We start from the raw sequence: 19,738 nt of genomic DNA, 5'->3' as shown, positions 1-19,738 counted from the left end.
AGCTCCAAGCCACACCCCAGGTGAACCAGAATGGAAACTTCCAATCAGGCCCGCACTCCTCACCTGTGGGATGCTCTTGGTCTTTACTTAGACTTCAAGGAGCACCCCAGAAGCCCTATGGCAGGAAGCTGGCATGTGCGTGGGCTCTGAGGGTCCCTGCTCCAACCGCACTTGCGTCCTGCATGCAGACTTGCCCTCCTTAAAACCTGCTTTTGTACGGACTTGGCTTCCTGGGATGCCAGAGACAAAACAGGGACCAGGTTGTCCAAGAGGGGGCTAACATTTCTCTTCCTGCCAGTTTAGGGTAGGCAGCTTTAGAGCTCAGAGCATGTAGGATGGGAAAGAACCGAAGAGGAATTAGGTTCATTGCCAAGGCTGCCTGGCCTGGGGTGAGGCCTCCACCCGCTGACGGGAGGAGCAGCTGTGCCAGCAGGAGCACTCTCTGGGCACTAGTCAAGGACTGCACGAATGTTCATAATCGGACAAGATGGGACTGAAGGAGGTCGTCGCTTAATGTTTGTTAAACAGGTTCTGTTTTAAAGATATATACATTAAATTGATTTGAGGAGAAGCAGGATCTGTAAAAAGCTACAGAGTTAAAAGTGGAAGGAAAAACGAGACAAGTATAAAACTGACATGCAGACTGCGAGTGCAGAAGCCCGCAGAGATGTCCGTGGTGCACCTGTGAAGCCGAAATTTGACAGAAACAGAGTGACCGTGCCACTGAGGATGGAGGCCGTGGGTCAGGGTCACGTGGAAGCTGGGTGGATGCTCTGTGGCCTGTGTTTTCAAAATTGTCCTAGAGCATTGAAACATCATGGATTTCCTTTTTTAACAATTAAAAATAAATGTTTTTGAACTTTTAAAAAATACTTTTTTCCTTAAATGTTATGAAATGCAAGTAGAATTTACTAATTATCCAGAGAAGAAGGCAGGATGAAGTGGCCTTTGGCTGTATCCCTGGAATGGGGTGCAGCCTGTGGAGGCTGGACTGGTCACTGTCAGCAAAGAACCCTAATTGCAGAGTACACTTGCCTTCCGGTAACAAAGAAATGTCAGCCCAGATCTATGTCATAGGACTAAGAAAATGGCATATGAGAAGAGAAAAAAACTAACCAAATTCCTCAAGGTGCCTCTCTTTAAATATACTTCGAAGACTGGAGTTGCCATCTGCCCTTCCTCCTCAAAAATAAACAAAATGTGAAAGGCGGTCGCTGTGTTGTATAACTGTACTGCTATTTCTTTGGTAGAGAAATCCCGTTGGTGGATTTTTGTTTAAAGAGTTGTTTATTGTTTTCTTTGGCATAAGAGCCTTCAAGCCCTATGAAAAAGATTCAGGTTAGAAAACTGTCTCTTGAAGCCTGGGGACAGTGGTTCACGCTTGTAATCCCAGCACTTTGGGAGGCCCAGGAGGGTGGATCATTTGAGGCCAGGAGTTCAAGACCAGCCTGACCAGCATGGTAAAATACAAAAATTAGCTGGGCATGGTGGGCACCTGTAATCCCAGCTACTTGGGAGGCTGAGGCAGGAGAATTAATTGAACCCATGAGGTGGAGGTTGCAGTGAGTCAGATCGCGCCAGTGCACTCCAGCCTGGGCAACAGAGCAAGACTCTGTCTCAAAAACAAAAGCAAAACAAAACAGAAAAGAAAAACGTCTCTGAAAAGTCCTCTTTTCCCTAAGCCTTATGACTGTTCACGTTCTGCCTCCTCATTTCTCTGTTCCATGTGCCACTGTAACTCAAAAGTAATGGAATGAATGGGGCCGGGCTGGGGGTGGGGAGTCCTGGCAGCTGAGCTAAAGAAAAAAAAAAAAAAGGAGGGCTCTGTTTCTGTTTTAGGAAACTGGTGCTGGTGGCATCTCTGTGCAGCTGCTCGAACGTGCCCTGTGCACACATGACTTGGATTGGGGGAATCCAGGTCACCTGTGACCCTGAGGAGGTCCATTAAAACCTCAGGGGACTTGCTGCACTGCTGTGTCCTCTGCTACGGGGTCCCCTCTCTGCGCACACCTCCCTCCCACCCCTCTGGGCCTCATCCCTGCATCTCCCTCATGTACACCAGGTGCCCTGCCGCCCTCTGCTGCACCCTACCTGCTGTAGATGAGGGTTCCCTGACCACTTACTCCAAAACCCGGGGTCACCCAAGCCTCCTGACCTCTTCGCTGCATCACTTAGCAGTGCGGCCATCTCACATTCAGAACCATTCATCACATGCATCTTCATTTCCTGCCTGCCTCTCTGGCCAACTAGAACGTCTCTCTGATGAGAGTGCAGATTTTCTCTGTTTCATTCACTGGGGTGTCCCTGTGCACAGAACAGAACCAGACCCCGAATGGGAGCCCAGTGAGCATTGATTAAATGGGTCAGTCTAAAAAATGGACAAGTGACCACACGTGGAAAAATAATACCAGTGCATGAGATACGCCTAGCCACCTGCGTGGTGCGCAGAAGGGGACCTATACACAGTGACTTTGTGTGGGTTTTTTTTCTTCTTTCTAAAGCATGTGTTCTCTAGATGCATAATTAAGTCTTATTCCTTCTTTCTGAACATTTTAAAATTTCAGTTTCAAAAGCTCTCCTGTAAAACAAATTTCTACTCAGGAAGTTTAAGTTGTAATTAACTTTCTCTGATGTTTGAGTGTTATTTGGGAGGCAAACTATGCCCTGCAAACTTCAGATTCATAGCATAATTACATTTGCTGAGTAAGGACCGGTTTTCTGCGACGTGGGGAGCGTATGTTGTGGGAAGTAGTTACAGCTGTCATTGTCACCGTGCCGTTACTTGTTGCTCTTCCGTTCCAGATGCCATAAGTTCCACTAACCCGAGGGTCATCGACGATGCCAGGGCGAGGAAGCTCTCCAATGACTTGAAGCGGTGCACGTACTACGAGACGTGTGCCACATACGGGCTGAACGTGGAGAGGGTCTTCCAGGACGGTAAATGCGCATTGCTGGGAATACCGTACAGGAGGCACTTCGAGAAATCAGTCCTGCCTGCCCTTGTGCATGTGGGTGGCGGGAGGATGTCACTGCCGGGTGGGCAATCATTTTGAGAGCACTGCATTCCAGAGGCGATCCTCAGGTACATTTCATAGAAAGTGCTGCGTTCAGAAGAGACAAGATATGGCTTGAGAACGGCCTGGCATAGGGTCTGTGTGTCATCTGGGTGGCCTTTTTTTGTACAGGAGAGAACATTTCTTGTGCTCTGTAAAACTTGTCTGTGAGCCATTTCTTCATTGTAATTGCCCATTCTTAATCCAATCCCGTCCTTTAAAACACTTTAAATATTTGATAGGAGGCTTTGAGGAGAGAATAAACTGAAGGGACACAGAGTGTCAAGTTTAGACCGCCCCCCCCCCCCCGCCCCAAAAAAATAAGATGGCACTCAGAGCAGAGAGCGAGGACCCGCCTTTGGGAATTGTTTTTAGGTTAATTTTATTCATTATTGATCACCTGCCGTCAGGAACATCCATAAATCAGAGGAAATTCTCCTGGCAGAGCGTGAGTTTCTGTAAGGGGTAACATAGATGTGGGTAATTGTAGTGCCAGACACCGCTCTGAGAGCAGGACCTGGGGAAATGCCTGCAGCGGGCAGAGAGGTAGTGTCACCCTGGGATAGGAAGGGCCGGGGTCAGCTAGGACTGAGATTTCTAAATCCAGTCTTTTCTTGTTGGAAGCTTGGGAGAAGCCTGGTTCTGGCAGAGGGTCCCATTGCTGGTGGGAGTGGTGGGAATCACTTGTAGAGGCCTCTCCCCATCTGGTTTAAAGCCATCGGGGCAGAGCACCTGTCACCTTTCCGGTGCCATGGGCGTTTTCGGGAGCAGAGCAGGGCAGCCACGCCCGGGCTCTGGGGAGAGTGTCGAGCCGCTCAGAGGTGATGGAGGGCACGCTGTGCTCCGCCCCTGAAGACAAGCTGTGAAAGCAGTGACCGCAGGACTGTCCCTGGGACTTCCTCCAAATGGGCAGCCTGTGTTTTCCTTTTAAATGTTTCAGTTAGTCTTCAGATGAAATTGTAGGGATTCTATACGCTCACTGTTCAACTGACTTTCAAAGATGACACCAGCTCTCACACTTCGCGTTTTCTTTCCTGAAGCAGTTGGGTTCCTTCCTAAGCCTGCCGTCCCTTCCCGCGCGTCTCTGCCTCTCAGATACTTACCTGTTTTTCAGCATGTCGTCCCTAGTTGGTCCTTCACCGCTTACGTTTCTTCTTGCCTTTTCCAGTGCCGATGCCGAAGGAGCTCAGGGTTCCCCTGAAAAGCAGCGCAAAGTCGCTGGGGTCCCACAGCCCAGCCCCTTCTTCCCCCCACTCAACATTTATCCCCGGCCTCCTCGCGCCACCTCTGTCCTGAGAGCATCCTGTGGGGAGCAAACCTCATCCATCGCAAGCCATGCGGGCGAACATTAGTGAGACGTTAGTGAGACTTGGAGGAACTGTGAAGGGAGCCCCTCAGAGCTCTTGTGAGAGGTGCACCCTGGCAGAGCAAGGTCAGTGTCAGCCACTGCAAAGCCGAGGCCCCTGTGAATGTGGAAGTAAAGCATTGTAGACGAAGGGTCCCCGGACTAGGGCCCCCGGGCCCATGCATGAGGCCAGCTGCCTGTTTTCATAAACAGACTTTCCTTCTTCTCCTTCCTTTTTTTTTTTTTTTTTTTTTTTTTTTTTTTTGAGACAGAGTCTTGCTCTGTTGCCCAGCCTATAGTGCAGTGGCATGATCACAGCTCACTGCAACCTCTGCCTCCCAGATTCAGGCAATTCTTGTGCCTCAGCCTCCCCAGTAGCTGGGATTACAGGCACACACCACTATACCTGGCTAATTTTTTGTATTCTAGTAGAGATGAGATTTTCACCATGTTGCCCAAGTTGGTCTCAAAGTCCTGAGCTCAGGCCATCTGCCCCCGTGGCCTCCCAAAGTGCTAGGATTATAGGCATGAGCCACCAGGCCCAGCTGTAAACAGACTTTTTGTGATGCAGAGCCATGCTTTGTGTGGGTGGACTGCAGAGGGTTTGGGCCGCTCTCCAGCTATTACAGCAGAGGTGAGGGTCTTTGCAGCCTGCGAAGCCTGGAATATTTACTCTCTGGCCCCGTTCAGAGAACTTGCTGGTCCCTGATGCCTGATTGAAGCTCAGTTGTCTGGATAAGTTTAGTCTCCACCAGAGTTTCGCTCTGTCACCCAGGCTGGAGTGCAGTGGCGGAATCTCCGCTCGGTTTCACCATGTTGGCCAGGATGGTGTCCATCTCCTGACCTCGTGATCCGCCCACCTCAGCCTCCCAAAGTGCTGGGATTACAGGCATGAGCCACCACGCCTGGCCAACTCTTTACTTTTATATTTTCCATGTTAACATATACGAGTTTTCCATAAATTGATGAATGCTTCTTATGAAAGTGTTATAAATTAATACTGGAGGATGTCAGGATGATGTCAGGTGCCTTCCTGCCAAACAGCCTGTCTTTGTTCATTCTGGCTGCTGTCACAAGGCCCGGTGGCTTCTACAGCAAACTTTTCCTTTTCCCAGTTACAGAGGAGGGGAAGCTCAGCGTCAGGTGCTGGCGTCAGGTCCAGCCGTGTGCTGTATGCCTAAGGCCGTCCTCTTGATGGGCTGTGTACTTGAGTAGTAAACAGAGGACACAAGCTCTTGCCTGTCCCTTCCCATAAGGGCACTTAACCCACCACAGGTCTCCACCCTTGTGACCCAGTCACCTGGCAGAGGCCCTACCTCTTATCCTCTGGGGGTCAGGATTTCAGTGTAAGAATTTGGGTTGAGTTCCATACCACACCCAGCACGTTCAAGGCAGAGGACAGGCAGCCACTTCTGTGTTGGAAGTGTTTCATTTTCTTCACGTTGGGGGGTTGGCAAGGGGGGAATAAGGACTGACTTCTAAATATTGTTATTTTGAAATAGATAAAACATTTCCATTGTTGTGATCACTCATGTCACACCTCACCAGGTGATGCTGTGTTGAGTGTCTGTTTTCACAGGCACGGGAGAGTTCCATTACAGTTTCATATTTTAAAGATAATACATTAGAATTAAGTATTTGGATTTCGGCCAGGCATGGGGATTCACGCCCGTAATCCCAGCACTTTGGGAGGCCGAGGTAGGCGGATCACCTGAGGTCAGGAGATCAAGACCAGCCTGGCCAACATGGCAAAATCTCATCTCTATTAAAATTACAAAAAAAAAAATTAGCTGGGTGTGGTGGTGGGTGCTTGTAATCTGAGCTACTCAGGAGGCTGAGACAGGAGAATCGCTTGAACTGGAGCAATTACAGTGAGCAGAGGTTGCAGTGAGCCGAGATCACACCACCGCCCTTCAGCCTGGGAGACAGCAAGACTGGGAGACAGAGGGAGACTCTGTCTCAAAAAAAAAAAAAAAAAAAAAGGTATTTGTATTTTATGGACTCTAAAAAAGGAAATAACCTGTGATGCTACAACTTGTGACTATTGCAATTTCTTTTGTCCTCAAAGTATTTTCATATGAAGATACATTTTTAAAATAAAATCAGGGTTACTCTGCATATTTTATATAATAGTTATATAATATATGGTTTCTTATGTGCATATATATTTTCACTTAAATCACAAACACTTTCATTGTTAGTGATAAAAGTCGTTGCTGAGTAGGAGCTTTATTCAGTACTTAGCAATCCTTAATAACGAAGTGAAAATCCTCAAGGACAGTTAAAGAGTGTAAGGTTTATATAAAGTGGAAGAAATCGAGGCTCAGAGAAATTACATGGCTTGACCCAAAGGCACACAGCCTGGTCTGGATCCCCCATGTCACTAAACCACAGCACCGGAACATTTTGTCATGAAAATGGAAGCAAATCAGGTCCCTGGGGCCTCAAGAACACACCAGCCTTGCCAACAGGTCTGAGGAGGGCCTGGAGGGGGATGCGCCCAGCCAGCAGGGCCCCTGCCTGACTCTCTGCCTTCTTTTTTTTGCCCCAGGGCTTCTTTGTTTATTTATTTATTGTTTGAAATGGTGTCTCAGTCTGTAGCCCAGACTGGAGTGCAGTGGTGAGATCTCGGCTCACTGCAACCTCCACCTCCCGGGCCCCTGTTCAAGCAATTCTCATGCCTCAGCCTTCCGAGTAGCTGGGATTACAGGCACGTGCCACCATGCCCTGCTAATTTTTGTATTTTTAATAGAGACGGGATTTCACCATGTAGGTCAGGCTGTTCTTGAACTCCTGACCTCAGGTGATCCACCCGCAGTAGGCTCCCAAAGCGCTGGGGTTACAGGCGTGAGCCACCCATGCCCAGCATTTATTTACGTTTTATACCTATATATGGTAGAAAGAGAACAGAAAGGAAAAGCGCATAATTTCTACATAATGTTTGGCTTGTAAATAAAATTTAAAAAGCAATCTAGGTGCTTCTGCTCCCCCTGCAGGGTCTGCACTTCTGAATGGCTCTGTACCTAGGTTTGTTTAAAAGGCCAGGGACCTGCACTTTGCTTCTTTGGCATTTGACTTCTTATTGCCTTGTAACAATTGTAAAAATGAATGGGGAAACATTGTATTACTTTTCCATTAACTTTTGTAGTCCTGTTTACTTTTCTTTCATTCATGCGGTTCCCAGATGGCTGCTGGCAGGTGGTTTTAGGTTTTGGGAAGCAGGCCAGCAGGCGGGTTCGTGGGTCCACTCACTGGCTCATCTGAGCACCAGCTTCCCACCCACCGTGCGTCTGATTGGGGGCTAGAGGCGGATTGGGGAACACAGAAGGGTCCCTTCCTCCATGAAGTTAAGGTCCACCAAAGAGGGTAAACATCAAACATTCACCCAGAAACATGACCTTGTGTCTTGCGCAGGGGTGCAGAAGAAGTGTGGCAGCCCAGGCTGCTTTCTGGGTGTCCTTCCCAGCAGCCCGGGAGCATCCTCGCTTCTCGCTGGCGAGTTTGGGCGTCTCATGGGCAGGCCAGGATGGTTTCTGCTTGACCTTGGCGGCTGAACCCGACTGTGGCCGTGGACCGTGGCCGTGGTTACCCATCTGTTTGCATTCTCAGCAGAGCCCTGGGGGAGGGAGACGCTGGGGGCTGCGCAGGCTGGACGTGTGGGCTTGACACCTAGGGTCTTCGGGGGCTGCACAGGGCCCTTGTTCCTGGGTCATCCCACAGCCAGCAGCGCTGCGCCTGCCAGACTCTGTGTGGCTCTGTCTGCTTCTTGCAGCATCTGGGAAATGGCCTGTTTGCAGGTTTTTCTATTTTTTAAGTTAGAATGGTGATTTATCTGTTTGGCATTATATTTTTTGAAAGTCCCTGTTCATTTGTTCTCCTAGGGCCTGGACGAGGGAGAACAAAAAAATGAAGTTCATTCCTTGTAGGGCTTTTTGAGGTCATGCGCTCCTTGTGAGAATCTAATGAGATCTCTGCTACTGCGATCCTTCCCCTCCTTCCCTCCCTCCCTTTCTTCTTCCCTTCCTTCCTCCTCCCCTTCATCCCTTCCTTTTTGAGGCAGGGTCTCTGTCACCCAGGTTGGAGTGCAGTGGCACTATGTAGGCTCACTGTAACCTCCACCTCTCAGTTTCAAGCAGAGCCCTGGGGGAGGGAGACGCTGGGGGCTGGGCGGGGTTGACGTGTGGGCTCTGCCTCCTGCGTAGCTAGGATTACCGGCGTGCACCACCATGCCCAGCTCATTTTTTGTATATTTAGTAGAGTTGAGTTTTTGCCATGTTGGCTAGGTCGGTCTTGAAATCCTGGCCTCAAGTGATCCTCCAGCCTTGGCCTTCCAAAGTGCTGGGATTACAGGCATGACCCACTGCACCCAGCCTACCATTCTTTTTTAAAGAGCCATTTCTCCCACTTCGTATGAAGAATCAGCTTTCCGCGTGGCAGCAGCTCTCCCGGACAGAGGCATGTCTGACATGACACTGTAGTCAGGTCTCTGGACGGTCAGGAAGGGTGTGGGGTTGGTGACAGGGTTTTTCAGCCTACATGCTAAAAGGTCACCTAAAATAGTTATAACTTAGCTACAAAAATAAATGCCCCTCCCAGAAGGTCACATTCAAGGTGGTAGCAGGCCCTGTGTAGGTAGCGACAAGGTCGCTTTGAGCATCGCACGTGTATCTTGGGAGGAAGAGCGGGCTCGGCCTCTGTATTCTTGGAGATGTTGTGTTCAGCACTGTGGTTCCCTGCAGCTGCGTTGTGGACAGCGTGCATGTAGTCTGTCTTCAAATGCATTTGAGTTTCTCGTCTGCCTGAGTAGCATGTTGGTAGCTTGTTGTGCGGGTGGCAGTGCCCTAGAGGAGCACAGGGGCCTGTGTCCCAGCATCTGTTCAACCTCAGTGGGAGACAGGGTCAGGTTTCTGTTGTTTGTTTTGACGTTTAAAGACAGTACACCCTAACTTTTACTGGGCATAGCATATGATTGTTAAATTATGTTATCTTTGTAGTAGGTGTATGGCGTGTGGGATTTTAAAGGCCCCTGATAGCTAAAGAAAGAGGGGTTTCCCCTTCATAGGGGATCAGGAGTCTGATAGCTAAAGAAAGAGGGGTTTCCCCTTCATAGGGGATCAGGAGTGTCACCTAATGGTGGGACGAAGAACTGTTTTCCTTTCTTCTTCTCCAGGCAGCTTTATGCCCTCTCCCTTCACCCCCCCTCGCCTAGAAGGAGCTGATAAAGATGTGTCCGAATTGTAGGCAGTGTTGTTTTATATATGGATTGTGTATTTGCATCCCAGCATGTTTTGTATACAGCAGGGGTCCCGGTCAGGCCGCACAGCAGGAGGTGAGCGGCTGGCATGTGAGGGAGCAGGACCACCTGAGCTCCACCTCCTGTGAGATCAGCCTGCATTAGATTCTCCTAGGAGCACCAGCCCTGTGTGAACTGCACGTGTGTGGGATCTAGGTCATGCGCTCCCTGTGAGAATCTAATGCCTGACGATCTGAGGGGGAACAGTTTCACCCTGAAACCATCCCCGTCTCCCACCTGTCCCCCAATGCCTGCTTCCTGGAAAAATTGTTTTCCGTGAAACCAGTCCTTGGTGCCAAAAAGGTCGGGGACTGCTGGTATATGGAATTTAATACTCTTGCATCATTTTCTGAACATCCTAGTCAATTGTTAAATCCCAATTCAGGGCATCCCATTATGTATATGATATGTACTGGGCTAGGCATGCCCCCCACCAAAACTTCAACAGCTTCTTAAGCGTGTGTTCAGACGACCATAGGAAAACCTACATGCAGAACTTTGACTCTGATAATAGTTATTAGACCAGGTCGAGGTCCATGTCAAAGAGGTAAGTTGCAAATGATCATCTCTCTGCTGCACGGTCTCCACGGCGAGCTTGGTGATCTCACGTAGGAGACGTTTGTCCTAGAGCAGACCTGCGTTATTTGTGTAGGGAGGGACAGTGGGTTCTAGGTGTATGGGAAAGCCAGGCAGGGGTGCTGGAAGGGCTCTGTGTGCCAGGTGCTAGCGTGGCCACAGCCTTTTGGCTTCTTAGGGCTTCCTCTGATGACATGCTGTGTACATTGTCCTGGCCGACAGGTATTGATCTGGCAGAGTAGGTTCTGGTCTAGGCAAATCTATGTCGGCCCTTTGACATCATTGCCCCTAGCTTTTTATGTTTGTGTTGCAATTAACGTTCTGGAAAGCACGTTTATAGAAGCCATTTCATTTGTCCCTTCCGGGTAACAGCTCACCTGGGCATACCTAACCCATGCTGAGAGCCCGAGCTGGCAGAGGTTGGGTGACTTTACCAAGGTTGTGTGGGAAGTCAGGGAGCCTCAGTGTGCTCTTGATCCTTTGCTTCCAGAGATTGAAATCCTGGTGTACTGATGGGCTCAGTGGCTCACACCTGAAATCCCAGCACTTTGGGAGGCTGAGGCAGGCAAATCATGAGGTCAGGAGTTCGAGACCAGCCTGACCAACATGATGAAACCCTGTCTCTACTAAAAATACCTAAATTAGCCAGGTGTGGTGGCACACGCATGTAATCCCAGCTTCTCAGGAGGCTGAGGCAGGAGAACTGCTTGAACCCTGGAGATGGCAGTTGCAGTGAGCCAAGATCGCACCACGGCACTCCAGCCTGGGCGACAGAGTGAGACTCCATCTCAAGAAAAAAAAAAAAACCTGATGTACAAAGAACCCCATCTCACATTAAATGTCTGCAGCTGCCAGGTGCTAATTACAGGAGTATCCAGAACAAGGGTAGCTGTGTAACAAGCCCATTTTGTGACCTGTTGCTACTCACGTGTCCGTAAATGTAACACCCATCTGGGCCTTTTCTCCTGGTTCCTGCATCATCTTGGACCATCCTGTTTTGCTGACACCACAGTCTTTGTGCTGTTAAAAGATACATCAGTTAGGCCTATTCCATTCTTTCCTGAAACCAGATTAATTTTCATTGTCAAAGTGGCCTGTTTTTCGTTGCTGTTTTTTCTTTTCTTCTTTATTAGATATTAGATTGGAATTAGTGCATGCGTGTGTGTGTGTTAGCAAAGTAATACTTTATTTTATTTTATTTTTTATTTTTTATTTTTTTTTGAGACGGTGTTTCGCTCTTGTTACCCAGGCTGGAGTGCAATGGCGCAATCTCGGCTCACCGCAGCCTCCGCCTCCTGGGTTCAGGCAATTCTCCTGCCTCAGCCTCCTGAGTAGCTGGGATTACAGGCACGCGCCACCATGCCCAGCTAATTTTTTGTATTTTTAGTAGAGACGGGGTTTCACCATGTTGACCAGGATGGTCTCGATCTCTTGACCTCGTGATCCACCCGCCTCGGCCTCCCAAAGTGCTGGGATTACAGGCTTGAGCCACCGCGCCCGGCCAAGTAATACTTTAAAAAATAAGATTTTTTTACATTTGAAAGCAAGCCATGTATATGTGTACATTAGACACTTAATATATGTTGAAAAGGTGAATTAATGAGTCATTGTCCATTTTTTAATCACTCCTGGTAGTAACTGATAATTATATGACGATGTCACGGCTTGTGAAGCAGGATAGTGGATCTCATCAGGCCTAGTTTGCAGCTGGGACGACACTGTTGGAAATGCTTCCTCTCAGATGCACATGGAGCAGCTGGCGGCGGTCAGGCCAGCACGTCCGCTTTCTACCGCTGTCTCGGCTGTGCACCTGCGCCCATCACTGTCCCCCTCTCTGCACCCCTACCCCCTCGACACATTGAAAGTCGTATTTCTAAGACTTCCTGGGACAGAAGGGTGGTTGATGTGTATTAGGACTGCATGAAAGAGGTTCAGCTGCATAAATTACACTTCGTGAAGGGGTTTCATATTTTAGCATTTCCCAAGAACAAAGATGACGTGGAAAAGGTGACCTGTTTGAGGCTGTGGTAGCGCGTATGTGGTAGCAATGCACATAGGGGTAGGGGGCTGAGCAGAAAGCAGTCTTCACGTTTCCCTCGAGTTAAATGATCAAGTTATGTATGGCATGCTGGTTTTGTTTTGTTTTGAGACAGCGTCTCGCTCTGTCACACAAGCTGGAGTGCAGTGACGCTGTCTCCGTTCACTGCAACCTCTGTCCTCTGGGCTTAAGCGATCCTCCCACCTCAGCCTCCCATGCAGCTGGGATTATAGGCGTGCGCCACCACACCCAGCTAGTTTTTGTATTTTTAGTGGAGATGGGGTTTTGCCACGTTGCCCAGGCTAGTCTTAGACTCCTGAGCTCAAAGCTATCCGACCGCCTCAGCCTCCCAAAGTGCTGGGATTCTAGGCGCGAGCCATGGCACCGGCCCTGTAAGGCAGTTTTGATGCTGGTTCTGGTGTCATTAGCCCCAGGGTCGTTGATGTCATTGCCCGGCAGCCTCTAATGTACGCCATCTGGTGCACGTGAGGAGCTGCAGATTGTCCCAGGGCTTCTGATCTCCCATCGGATGGGAGAGGTCCCGACCTGCAGTTGACTGTAGGGAGACTTGCGATTCAACCCGTCGGTGGGGTGTGCGCGTGAGGAAGACGCCTTTGTGGGTTTGTGTGGGTCTTTCTCTTAGGCTATATCCCTGGTTTATGTTTCGATGGGAAAATACGCGAATGTTTGATAGTGATCGTTCTTATGAAACATGGTGTTGCCAACTCCTTTCTTCATGTGCATTTTCAGATTCAGTTCTTAACCAAAGAAGCTTTTTCTGTAACAGAGTTAAATTATAAAATGAAATAGTGACTTAATTCCAAAACTAAAATAAAGCTTTTTTGTATATAGTAAAACATACATTCAGAGGTTTAAAAAAATCCAACAAAATGAAAAATGCTTTTGAGTTAGTATTTTTATTAAAAAAATTAACTTGAGTTGCAAAATTCTTACTCTTGTGAAGCTCTAAAAGCACATGTTTCACTGATGAGCAAAGTCTCTGGCACATAAGCTGAGACAAAAACCTTCCAGACGTACTCAATAAACACAAATACATAAGGTGGGCCAGGCATGGAGACTCACAGCTGTGATCTCAGCACTTCGAGAGGCCAAAGTGGGTGAATCACTTGAGGTCAGAAGTACGAGACCAGCCTGGCCAACAAGCCAAAACCCCGTCTCTACTAGAAATACAAAAATTAGCCAAGCTTGAACCCAGGGAGTGGAGGTTACAATGAGCCGAGATTGTGCCACTGCACTCCAGTCTGGGCGATGGAGTGAGACTTCGTCTCAAAAAATAATAATAAAATAAATAAATACAAATGTATAAGAGACAGTTCGTTACAAAGCTACACTAAACATTTTTCAGCACTAATTTAAGAATGTGCTTGAGGTGATTATCCTTAAATGGTCCAAGTGTTTTTGAATATTATCTCATGATTTCATTTTATAAATGTGAAATCAGCTCATTTCTTTTTTGGAGTTGCCCCTTCCTTTCATTATGATTTCTTAATTGAGAGAGGGTCTCGCTCTGTCACCCAGGCTGGAGTGCAGTGGCGTGATCGTAGCTCACTGCAGTTTCAGAGTCTTGGGCTCAAGCCATCCTCCCGCCTCAGCCTCCTGAGTAGCTAGCACTACAGATGCATGCCATCATGCCCAGCTCATTTTTCAAAAATTTTCGTAGGGATTGCGGGGGGGGGTCTCGATTTATTGCCCAATCTAGTCTCCAGCTCCTGGTCTCAAGTGATCCTCCCATGTCAGCCGTCCAAAGTGATGGGAAGGTGTTAGCCATCACTCCCAGCAGCCTGACTTTTAAAGGATTCTCTCTCAGTCTGTCAGGTTAGATTTTGCTTGACACCAGCCATTCGATATGAAAATGTATAGGTGGGGGAGGGAATATCTTCCTTATCATTGTGCTCCGTATTGCACAGGTTGCACCTGCTGGCCTTACCAGTGTGGAGTCAGGTATGAAACAGGAGAGAATGACATCGAAGGAACCTATAAGGAAAGGAATTTTTATTCTTTCAGAAGTAGCAGGGAAAAGGTATCTTAAAATCTTAATCAAGGTTGATAATACTATAAACAACCAGAGACAATGAACAAATTTTTATGTTGTAGTGTTGTAGAATACTGTGTTAATGGAGGCTGTGGTCTCTTCCGGCAATTTCTTACCCTAAGTCTGGGATTTTTCCTGCTGTGCTTCTCTTACTGGAAATGTTCAGTGTGCACAGATGCTCATACGTGTTCAGAGAAATGCCTGAATTAACTCTCACGCTGCCAACATTAGATCATTAAACACACTATTAGCAAATGTTCTCTATTTTGATTTTCATGTTAAGACTCATCTCTTTTGCTCATAGAATTAATTTTATCAATGACATAGAAAATGGTTATTTTAATACTTTTCTGCACTGCAGCATCATAGCTGTGTTTTGCCCTAGGACTTCTCTCTAATGACTTTAGCCAGCTTGAATTAGCTTGATGTATCATTAATGCATACAAATGGCTTTTATTTTTGTTCATAATCTGTTCATAATGCCACGGCATTCTGCTCTTTCTAATGTTTTTAAAATGATTAAGTAGTTATGTACTTTTTGACCTAGTTAACCCTCCATGGAATCTCTGATCAAAAGAATAAGAGAGTATTACTTAACTAGGATAATCAGAAGTTGTTACAGTCTGTAGCTGATGTTTTCCAGGTCGGTGGAAGTCTTTTGTAATATTTCCTTTTCCTTAGAGAATATGGATATAGCCACAGGGTCCTTTTTTCTACGTAGACATCACTCAGGGGCCGCCCACATACCACTAGGTTGTCAGCGTGAAAAACAGGGAAAAGTAATCCTTAAGTTCTTTAATCTGGGAAGGTGTGGCTTTGTCTCATGGACTCTGATATTTTTTGCATGGTACTTGCAGGATGAGCCTGACCAGGCCCTGGCTCCAAGAGCATGTGAGGAATTCGGGCTCCGAGCAGATTGTGGGCATCCATAAAGATTGGGCTCTGGAATCTGGGGTTAGTTTCTGTATTGAATGCAGAGCTGCTGGAAGCGTTGTGAGGAGCAGAGTGATGCACCTGCAGCCTTATCAGTCTTCCCTGATGGAAGCAAAAGTCAGCTGTGAAGAGTGGATTTCAGATTTGTTTCTGTAAAAGAAAAATAGGCCAGCCGGGCGCGGTGGCTCACACCTGTAATCCCAGCACTTTGGGAGGCCGAGGCGGGTGGATCACGAGGTCAAGAGATCGAGACCATCCTGGTCAACATGGTGAAACCCCGTCTCTACTAAAAATACAAAAAATTAGCTGGGCATGGTGGCACGTGCCTGTAATCCCAGCTACTCAGGAGGCTGAGGCAGGAGAATTGCCTGAACCCGGGAGGCGGAGGTTGCGGTGAGCCGAGATCGCGCCATTGCACTCCAGCCTGGGTAACAAGAGCGAAACTCCGTCTCAAAAAAAAAAAAAAAAAGAAAAGAAAAGAAAAATAGGCCAGGTGTAGTGGCTCATGCCTGTAATCCCAGCACTTTGGGAGGCTGAAGCAGCTGGGTCACTTGAGGTCAGGAGTTCAAGACCAGCCTGGCTTTGAACTCCTGACCTCAGGTAGAAATGGGGTTTAGTAGAAACCCCATCTCTACTAAAAATACAAAAAAAATTAGCTAGGCATGGTGGTGGGCACCTGCTACTCAGGAGGCTGAGAAGTGGTGAACTTCACAGCGGAAGTGCCGTGCTTCCGTAAGCTCTTCCGACTGGTTGATAGGCGCTTTTATTGGCATGTGGGCACCTTAAGAGACAAATATCTGAAGTATACTTCAAGGGGGGCAAAGAGAAAGCAGAACTCCCAATCCCCTGAGCATGGCCCCCGCTTAGCTCTACGTTGTTGGTGCTCTGAGCGGCTTGAGAACGCCTCTCTCCCCTCCATTTGCACACTCAGAAGCTGAGTTCGGGTAATAGCTATGGCCTGCCATGGTTGCTTCAGCTGCTTCCCCATTCCCTATGTTTATTCCTTTTCTGCTTCTCCTCATTTTCCCCACCAAGGACTGGGGACCTTGGTCATGTAGACTAATGTTTCCCAGGCATCTAAAGCACATCCCCTGCTCTGGTGATAGAAGTCTTTGTTAATCCATGAGTGAAATATCAAGATTTCAGAAGTCAGTCACTGACAGGTCACTGCCACAACAGTGAAATAATTAAAACCCAAACATACCTCCTCATCTCTGTGGCATCCTAGGTCGGCTTGCCTGCCTGCATGTTCCCACACCGGATGGGGGCACATGGGAGCACCTGTGGGATGAGGGTACCTGGAAGCATCCGTGGGATGGGGGCACCTGGGAGAGCCCATGGGATGGGGGCATCTAGAAGCCTCCTTGGGATGGGGGCACCTGGGAGCACCTGTAGGATGAGGGTACCTGGAAGCATCCGTGGGATGGGGGTACCTGGAAGCATCCGTGGGATGGGGGTACCTGGAAGCATCCGTGGGATGGGGGTACCTGGAAGCATCCATGGGATGGGGGTACCCGGGAGCACCTGTGGGATGGGGGCACCTGGAAGCACCTCTTGGATGTGGGCACCTGGGAGTGCCCATGGGATGGGGGCATCTAGAAGGCTCCATGGGATGAGGGCACCTGAGAGCATCATGGGATGGGGTACCTGAGAGTGCCGTTGGGATGGGGGTTACAGGGGAGCCTCCATGAGATGGTGGGTACCCGGGAGCGCCCATGGGATGGGAGTACCTGGGAGTGTCTGTGGGATGGGGTCACCTGGAAACACCCATGGGATGGAGAGAGGTACCTGGGAGCGCCCGTGGGATGGAGGCATCTGGGCATGCCAGTGGCGGGCTGCTTTGCCTTCCCCATGGGCGCTAGTCTCACACTGTCCCCACAGGCCTGGCCCCTCCAGTGGGAACATGTGCCTGTACTTTTTAGTCAGACATAACTAATCAACAGCAGTCCAGCCTAACAAGAGGAGCTACACAGTGTTCGTTTGGGGGATCATCTGGCTCGCTGCTGTGTAATCAGTCCTGGTGCCGTGAGCGCAGCCAAAGGGGGGACCGCACCACGTGTTCCTTCTCCCTGGGCTGAGAAATCACCTCCCCGCTAAATGTTCGGCGGCACTTTGCCTCATACATGTCTACTTCCGCAGGAGGGGCTGTGACCCGTCCCCAGCCAGCTGTATTCCAAGTGCAGCCACAGTATGGTCTGTGAATTCTGGCGTTTCAGAAAACTCCCTCATTTAATTTTGTGTGTAAACTGTAAGAAAAAATACTGAACTCCGACACAGTCATCTGGATACTAGGAAATACTCCCCTGCCTGCACCAAGATTTCATTATTAAATGAAAAATCCAAGGTAGCGCTGGTGTTTCTGTCCTGACCTATAGATGTGTAGAATTTCAGGACTGGAAAGACTGAGACTGCATCTAGCTCCACCCTTCCCTTCACAGGTGGACAGGACCGATCTTGTCAGAGAGTGTGTTTAGTAGCAAGGCAGGTGCTAGAAATTAGGTCTGGGTCTTTGGCTGCATGGTTTTTTTTCTTGTTTTGTGAATGTTGTACTTAGAAACCATTGTTTACATTTAAAAACTCTGTAGAGAGCCAAAATGCTCTTTTAAATTATATTTTTAATAAAATTTAAGCCATTTTAACGCCGAGGGTTCTTGGGTTAAATGCAGTATGATGATCAACACAGATTAATTTTTGTAAGCTGACTAATAAAAACTCATTCACACAGCATTTTCTGTAGCAGAATATGTAACAGGACGTTGGATCTCTGCCAAGGTCTGAGCTAGACCGACCACGTGGCCCATGAAGCACATTGGATGCATTCAAGTACTGTTGTAATTTAGTAAACTGCCACTAGGGGGCACCGAACGCGCGTCTAAGGATTATTCTTATGCACCTGTTTTTTCTTTTCGCTGTCACCATGGAGAATACAGACATAATAAAACTAACACACTGGTTTAAGAGACCATTTAGACCTGTAATAAGATACACTCCATAAAGCTGTGAAGTTACTGGATCAGCAGCACGAGTGCAGAAGTAAAAAAAGTTTCATTTACTGGAATGAGGAGGAGAACAAAATTATAAAGATCAACTTTTATATTCTGTGGTTAAAGAAGTCCACATTCTGTGGTTATATATTCTGTGATTTTTGCCCTGCATGTAACTTTACAGAAGAAACAAAAGTTGGCCAACGATACAAAGATTTTTCTTATTTTTTTTTTTTTTCTCTTTTTTTGAGGTGGAGTCTGGCCCTGCAGCCCAGGCTGGAGTGCAGTGGTATGATCTCAACTCACTGCAACCTCTACCTCCTGGGATCAAGCGATTCTCATGCCTCAGCCTCTCGAGTAGCTTGGATTACATGTGCATGCCACCATGCTGGCTATTTTTTTTTTTTTAGATGGAGTTTTGCACTTTCACCCAGGCTGGAGTGCATTGGCACAGTCTTGGCTCACATGTTGGCCAGGCTGGTCTCAAACTCACCCGCCTTAGCCTCCCAAAGTGCTGGGATTACAGGTGTGAGCCACCGTGCCCTGGCCTGCTGCTTCTTTATGGAGTATAATCAAAGGACTTACTATTTAGCCCATCATTCTCTGTTGCCCGGGCTGGAGTGCAGTGGTGCAATCTCGACTCACTGCAACCTCCAACACCCAGTTGAAGCAATTCCCCTGCCTTAGCCTCCTGAGTAGCTGGGACTACAGGCACTTGCGCCATCATGCCCAGCTAATTTTTGTATTTTTAGTAGAGACAGGGTTTCACCCTGTTGGCCAGGCTGGTTTCGAGCTCCTGTCCTCAAGCATTCCATCTGCCTTAGCCTCCCAAAGTGCTAGGATTACAAATGTGAGCCACTGTGCTTGGCCAGCGTCTTTAGTTTCTTGAAGGTTTTTTTCTTCTTTTGCCTCTTGGTTTTTTTCACCTAAGATACAGGGCATTTCCCTGCTAGTGTTCATTTATTTATTGTCTTCCCTCTTTATTTTCTCCCATTACATAAGATTCATTTGAATTTGAGAAATTGTAGCATCTTAGATTAGAACATTTTCAATTTCTATATTTGTAAAATGGGACTAACTGTATTTATTTTCAGGACCTCAAATGAGAAATATATCCAATCACAGACTCAGTATTGTTTTTCTGGGTATTTTCCCTCTTCTGGGTTCTTGGTGCCCATCCCCCGTAGCTCCATGGCACAGTCCTGTCGCTGCTGCCGTGGGGGCCGGGCGTGCCTTTTGTCCCTCAGTCCCCGGACGGTGCCTGCCAGGAGCACTGCTAGGATCAGTGGCAGGTGGTGCAGTCCCTTGTCACCTGCACACAGAGTTGGGTCTGTCTCTTCAACCCACGAGAGCCAGGACATGCCTGGGCTGCTGAGCAGGGCGTGGCCAAGTCTTTTCTGCTTTGAGTTTTCTTTTTCCTCTAATGGCAAGGTTTGCATGATCTTCACCCAGTTGCAGAAAAT

General features: G+C 48.1%; 1 protein-coding gene across 12 annotated transcripts in view; it reads left to right on the top strand.

Moving 5' to 3' along the window:
* Window positions 1–19,738, top strand: part of AGAP1 (ArfGAP with GTPase domain, ankyrin repeat and PH domain 1) — a 616,003-nt gene that overhangs the window by 245,542 nt on the left and 350,723 nt on the right. For all 12 annotated transcript variants that reach the window (XM_032277597.1, XM_032277595.1, XM_032277594.1 and 9 more), the window contains one exon: window positions 2,803–2,937. In XM_032277597.1, the coding sequence (XP_032133488.1) occupies window positions 2,803–2,937 (135 nt within the window). The remainder of the gene's footprint in view (window positions 1–2,802; window positions 2,938–19,738) is intronic.

The sequence above is a fragment of the Sapajus apella genome, unplaced genomic scaffold, assembly GCF_009761245.1.
Source record: "Sapajus apella isolate SASKATOON/1434 unplaced genomic scaffold, GSC_monkey_1.0 scaffold10, whole genome shotgun sequence".
Taxonomy (NCBI): domain Eukaryota; kingdom Metazoa; phylum Chordata; class Mammalia; order Primates; family Cebidae; genus Sapajus; species Sapajus apella.
The sequence above is the reverse complement of the archived record's forward strand: the minus strand, read 5'-3'. Positions and strand labels throughout refer to the sequence as shown.